Source organism: Monopterus albus, unplaced genomic scaffold (genome assembly GCF_001952655.1).
Source record: "Monopterus albus unplaced genomic scaffold, M_albus_1.0 scaffold6.1, whole genome shotgun sequence".
Taxonomy (NCBI): Eukaryota; Metazoa; Chordata; class Actinopteri; order Synbranchiformes; family Synbranchidae; genus Monopterus; species Monopterus albus.
Window position 1 is genome coordinate 682,625 of NW_018127886.1, and position 6,727 is coordinate 689,351.

Sequence of the window (6,727 nt, forward strand, 5' to 3'; positions counted from 1 at the left end):
TTCACTGCATCTGCCAGAGCCCCACTGGCCCCAAGCACCACACAGTGTCGGTGCACCCCCTAAGAGGTTAGCTTCAGCTTGGCCCTTTATTTTTATTCTCAGGCTATCCATTAGCAAGCTTTAACTCATGCTTTATGAACTGACCCTCCATTAGGGAAATTTGCATTCCATCACATTCAAATCTTCCATTAATATCACAAAGCAGAGCAGAAGTGGGATATGAAATGACTACTGAGAGGGACAGAAAAGAGGTAAGGGGGTGTTGAATGTAAGGAACAATCTGTGGTCTAGCAAAAATAAGTGCTGGCCAGAGAGTATGGTGTACTTTATCTGCGTGCGTCTGTGAAATTATTTGTCAGAGTGTATGAGAACTGGGCGCCCATTAGTTAGGAGCATGAACAAGCTTTTAAATCTGTGCCACATGCATTACTGATTCTCAAGTGGCTAAAAGCACAGATCCCACAGTTTAATATATTAAGAGTGTCATTTCTCCCAACTCAAAAATTTGTCAGCTGCAATTTCCTCTCATAAGCTGGTCTTGGACATGCACACAGCAAGTCTTTGTCTCTCAAAAAGGTATTGTTAAGCTTTTAAATAAACTGTTACTTTACCTACAGTATCATAGTGTAATTTCAGTTTTTGCACATAAATAAAAACCATATTTCAAAGGACAGCAGAGATCCTTTCAGAAAGAAAATCTTATATTTCACGCCGTATTTTGCATTGAGAAAAGTGCCCACAAGAAAATCATGCTCAGGTTCAGTCATCTGAATAATCATTAAAGAGTATTGCAGCTCCAGTAGTTTCTGTCACTTGAAGCTTACCTTCTGCAGCAGCTGAGAGCCAGAATACTTTGCTGAGATGGACTTCATCTCCCCACCAAAAGCTGAAGCCCACAGCTTCACCCTGCAGATAGCGCGCACGCACACACAGACAGACAAGCAGACACCATTAAAATAAATATGAACAACTTAAAGCAGTTAATGTGCTGACTTAAAAACCCCTGAACAGCCTGATTTGGGGTTGATTTTGCAGTAGCATTAATGTATAGCCCAGCATTTTTTTCCAGTTTCTACTTGTATTGTAATAAAAAAGAAACGTGGAAGAGAATTAAAGACAAGTGGACAATATGCAGTCAGGTTTTTTGTTGACTCATACAACAAGAATATTTTAATGAAGTTCTGGTTTCAAACTTGGAAAATCAAGTGATGCTCGCCACTCTTGATAAAAGGGCATCTACTTACACGGACGGAGGGATGCTTTGGTACGTGCCTTCCACCTTAGCGGCCCTGGTGCTCAGAGTTGACAAAAGTAATAGCAGACACGCACACCACGTACTGAAAACCACATAGCTGCGATCCACCTGCATCTTGGGAAAAAATACCCTCCTTACGCGCACAGTGCGAGTTTGGGACTTAGGCTGCCACTGTGATTTCCCCCCTCCGTTAGACAAACCCAAAACGAAAAGAAAAGGGGGAAATAATAAAGTCAAAAGTCACCTATGCTGACTGACCAAACCATTCATGGCAATGTGTTCTGCTGTTCCTGGTGCGGGACGCGGATGAGCGATGCGCCTTGGGAAACCGCAGGATCCACCGTTGTGCGAGTTACCCAAAGTGCCGTGGTGTAGCCCCGCTGACCGGTGCAGTGCACACGGCTCTGCTGCCCGGAGGAAAGTCGAGATCGACTCCTTTGGCAGGAAAACTCCGCGTAGTCGTTCCACCGACCTCACCCACTGAGAGCGCAGAGTCGAGGTTCACGGGGAACCGGGGAGATCATCAAACGATGCAGCGTAGCCTACAAGAGCACGCCTACTCTTCTTGAGTGATGTGAATAGCCTCCTCTCTCACACTCACACACACACACTTTCTCTCCTGTTTCCACTCAGAGTCTGAGGATAGTGGTGGGGATGCTGTTACTGTTGTTACTGAATTACGCCATACTTTTGACCCCTCTCTCTCTCCTCCCTCCCTCTCTCCCTCCCTCTCTGTCTCCCATTCTCCCTATCTCTCACCCATTCTCGACCCCCCCCCCAATAATAGCTAGCCTTTAGCTTTCATGTCACATCACGTCATGCACTGTATGCCCAGGAATTACTGCTCAAGTGCTGAGGAAGGACTTACACGGAGAGGAAAAGTGAAAGTGTGCGTGTAAAAAGACAGAGGAAAGTGTGGGTGTCCAGCCTTTGATGGAAGCACCAGAAGGTAAGTCAGTTATGCTGAATAAAAGCATGTCAATTAAATGCACTTTGCAGCAGTGATGTGCCACTGGCACCATGTGGGCTGAGAAGGGGGATGAGAGCAGCCAGGCGACGGACACGGATCACGTTTCACACAGGAGCTGGAAGGATTCTGGCAGAGCACTGGAGATGGGATGAGCACTGACAGAATAGCGCATCACTGTCGTGTTGATTATAGGCCTGCCCTGTTTTACACTAGAAGACTCATCTTTGACATAAGTAGGTCAAACGTGAAACAGCTGGTCTGGATTAGTTAACCCAACAAAGCAACTGGTTCAGCATCACATTTAGTAGACCTTTCTAATAATAACTTTTAAAATGTACATACATTAATCAAATTAAGGCAAAAGAAATTATCAGTGGTACATTTAAACTAGCTAGTCATATAGATAGATGGGACATTAAAATGCACCCAGGTAAAAGACGAAATCAAATTAACTTTAATTTTAATTGCCTGGTTTTTGCAAAACAGTTATTGCTCTTATGTGTACTGCTTTTCCCTACGGTGGCAGGTGCTTTGATGGCACTGGAACAGCTCCCAGGTTTCCAAACCAACAAGCCTGGACTGTTCTAATGAGACTATAATGAAGATGAGACTATAATGAAGTCAGCTTGGGCTGGAACAGTGCAAACAGTGTGGAAAAGCAGATGTCTGAGTAGCAGGCCGTAAAAGTACATCTGATTTGTTTTATTTATAAAACAGTGTTGATTATTAGCAGTTGCTGCATTTTTATGTTTCACTGTTACAAGCATACTCCTCATCTTGTCAAAAATGTTCATTTCATAATTATAAATATACACAATCTTAGCACTGTGCATTAGTAATCTATGGTTAACATAATAGCAAATACTTTAATTTACTATAAATACATACAGTATATGCAGTTATTTAGTTCATCTAGGAAATTTAGGTGTGACTGCAAGAAAACTATAGCATGACACTAATGGCATGATGGTAGCAGAAAATCACTCAACATTTAATATACAGTATGTCGCTTTGTGAGGCTCAAACCGCTAAATTCAAAGGAACAGAACACTGACTTTACAAATGTAGGCCAGTTTACACGTTATGGGGAGTAAGGCTCAACCTCTGTAAACGGTGTGCCATCTGAAGCTCTAGAGGGAGTTTGATGGCTAGGAGGACACAAATCGATAACAAAACCTGGGCATTCACCAGACACGAAGGCTCTAGCGAATAACATTATCCCACTGCATTATGGGTAAAGTAGGATCCAGTGGTTTGGGCATTTTAAAGTCAGGATGTTTTTGCCTCTGCTGCTTCAGTTTTGAATCTTTTGTGTCTTTCAAGTGCCTGCCAGTTAAACTGTTGGAATACCCCACTGGAAAGTGAATTTTTGATTTTCTCATATTTTTTTCCAGTATTCTCAATAAAAATGCTTTATACGTGCTCTGCAGTGTTTTCATATGTGCATATTGCTCTGTAGTGCTAGATTTTAATGCTTTAAAGTTTAAAGGATAAGGCTGGTCATTTTCTAAGAGCATTTTAAACACTCCCCATATATCAACACTGAATTGCTAAATCATCATTGTTGTTCAGAAATAATTAAAAACATGAGGGAAACTCACCACTGCACTGGATGACATGTTTGCCCATTATGACACGCAAAACTAATATTGGTTAAGAATATCCAGAGACCTCATGTAAGGACCCTCGACTCTTGCTAACTTCAGACACTGTAAAAAGTTATGGCAGTCAGGAGCCACTGGGGCAACATTTAAAAAAATATATATGTCAGGGTCTGTCACTAAGTGCAGCAGTGTGCTTCTCTTATGTGTTTTTAATTGTTTTTGAACATCAGTGGAGGTCTATGGCGCAGACATACTGATCCAGGACTGACAGACATTAATCATTGTTGGTTTTATTCTCTGTATAGCAAGTGTGGAAAATCCTGTTAATGGCTCAATAGCCATCATGTGACTGGTAACTGACCAATGGCCATTGAGCTATCAGAACTTCTAAAACATACACCTGCTACAGATCATGAGACGAACAAGTCTGAAGCAGCTTTAATAGACATCCCCGGTGTGCCTTGGAACTTTACATTTGTGACATTTAAGTATTAGTAGTTTACTGTGAGCAGGACTATCACTGAGCAAAGCAGGTCCATTTTATTTCAGCACTTTGAAGTCTGAATAATAGCAGCTGCAGTAAGAGGAGTGAATGGGCAAGTAAAAAAAAACAGCATGACATAAGGAACAAAAAAAAATATCAGTGAAGTCTTAAGTATCAGGACTGCAGGGTGACATGGATCGTTTCTTGTTTTCATAGGATTGTACAGTATTTGTTACATTCATCCTGGTCCTTCTGCTGTTGTACCAGATCTCTTTCACTAATCCTCTTTTTTAATGACAAGCAAATGTTTCCTATGCTGAGTATTGCAGTGCTTTCACACAAAAGGCAGGTCTAAGTGGTGGTTTTAAATGTCATTATTAAACAGTATAAAATATAAAAGTATTAGCTCATGCTCATCTGCACTAATCTGACTGAAAATTTTTTTTTAAAGCCTATGTTGTATATTTGACTTTCTGAATTTAAGTTGCACAAATGCTAAAAAGGCTCTAAAGTAAACATAAGTCAGATGTATGAGGCTAAAGTCTGGAATAGCAAGAGACTCGAAACCAATACAGAGCACGCAGTTGCCACGCGGATGAGGTTGTTAATATAGTGTGCAAAACATAAAATGATTACCTATTACATTTGACTGAAATCCTTCTATAAATCCATTATTTTGTTTGTCAGTTTGTTCATAGATAAAGCCCTGCACACCTACTCGCTTTGTGCAAAAAAAAAAAAAAAATGTGGAGGAGAATCAGTCATGGGTAACGTCAGAGGAAAATACATCAAAGCCTAATGACCCGGTCTTCCTTTCCTTCTTCACACACCCACGACCTCTCTTGTTTCTCCTCTAACCCTCCATTTCCTCAGTTCCGAATGCTGTAATCACACCTGATTTTGGAGAGCAGAGTGTATCTACGCTAGTAATAACCAGGCTGTACCTGGCAATACATTGAAGAAGAAAAAAAAAATTCTGATTTATGTCTCTAATGTTTTTAATGTTTAACTTGTTTCTGCATCCAGCAGCGATGGCTCTCAATTCCTGTATAAAATCTGCAGCTTTACATATGACATGTGATGCTAAATTCTTGTATCTTATGCTATTTATGACTACATCATTTTATTAAAAGACAATTCAGGACATATAGAGCTGATTTTGTCTTAACTTTTTAGTTCAAATATTGTTTTTACAGCTTTTGAATTGACCTTGTAAAGCCCTCCAAAACAAGTTGCATATATACTGAATGAAACAAGCAAGAAGTTATGAGAAGTTATGGCAGTGTATTTATCATTTATAAACATTTTACTAAATAAATATGTATTGCTGCTGTGAATACAGAAGATGTGTGTTCACTCATATGTTCACCAATCGTCTGTTGAATGACTGGGAGAAGTGACCTTTATGTAGGCTACTGTGTTTGTGTTGCTCCTAAAGTTTTTACAGACTTGGTAAACTGAGCTGCCATTAATGTCACTGAAAATGATCAAATGTTCCAAGCCAAGCTGGAAATGTCTCAAACAGCCCCCCCACAGCTATTATACAAACTACTGTACATGGGTCTATGACCTGTTTGAGAGCTTTATCCATCCCAGGTTGACGTCGCAGCTACCAGCTATGGTCATCAGTACATGGCTGCTCGTGTTTCATCTCACAGGTCTAACAACAATCCCCACTTCATATCTAGTCTACTTTTTGTATTAAATCATAGAACATGGTTATATTTTGAGCCTTTGCTGAGCCAAAGCATCTCTGGCCAGTTTGTATTTACAGTAACCACAGAAGGTGGGAGGCAGCAGCCTCTGTGTACATGTGAGCTTCAATGTTATCCATACAAACAGTCCCATTAGTGGCTGAGAATTTCAAAGCACACTATTAATGCAATTAATACTGAAACATCATCAGCACAGGCAGAGAAACAGACACTGCCTGTGTAATAAGAATTGTCGTGAATCAAACTATCCAATACATGCAAGAATCATGCGTTTGGAAAACAAGGATAAAGAGTCACGTTATGACAAACAGCAGGGGGTTGTATGAGTTTGAGGTGAGCTTTTTGCCTGGTGTGTCATCTGTGAAATCGGGACAGGGAAAATGAATGATTACTGGGCTTTCCTCCCCTTACAGTGTCACTGGATTAGACAGCTGATCTCTAATGTTACCACAGGATGAAGGTTGAAGCAGAAGGAAGGTGAATGAAGACTCCTGGAAGCAGCAGCAGTAGCTGTCACTATACAGGACACCAAGATGAATAGAGGATTAAAATGCTGAGAGATTTCTTGGATTCTTAAGAGACTCCTCTGGTGCTGGTGAAAAGTAGCTTAATTTTCAAGACTGGTGTCTTGTATGCAAAAAATTGCTGTGGATGTTTAGGTGCCAGTTTAGCACATGTAGAAAAAGTGAGAGGTTTTCC

At 40.7% G+C, this 6,727-nt stretch overlaps 1 protein-coding gene across 2 annotated transcripts in view; it reads right to left on the reverse strand.

Moving 5' to 3' along the window:
• cacna2d3a (calcium channel, voltage-dependent, alpha 2/delta subunit 3a) overlaps positions 1-1,925 on the reverse strand; it is a 104,389-nt gene extending 102,464 nt beyond the window's left edge. For both annotated transcript variants that reach the window (XM_020619729.1, XM_020619721.1), the window contains exons 1-2: positions 1,245-1,925; positions 825-906 (exon numbers count right to left, since the gene is read on the reverse strand). In XM_020619729.1, coding sequence (XP_020475385.1) covers positions 825-906; positions 1,245-1,369 — 207 coding nt within the window. In that variant the 5' untranslated portion in view covers positions 1,370-1,925. The remainder of the gene's footprint in view (positions 1-824; positions 907-1,244) is intronic.
• Positions 1,926-6,727: the final 4,802 nt, after the last annotated feature.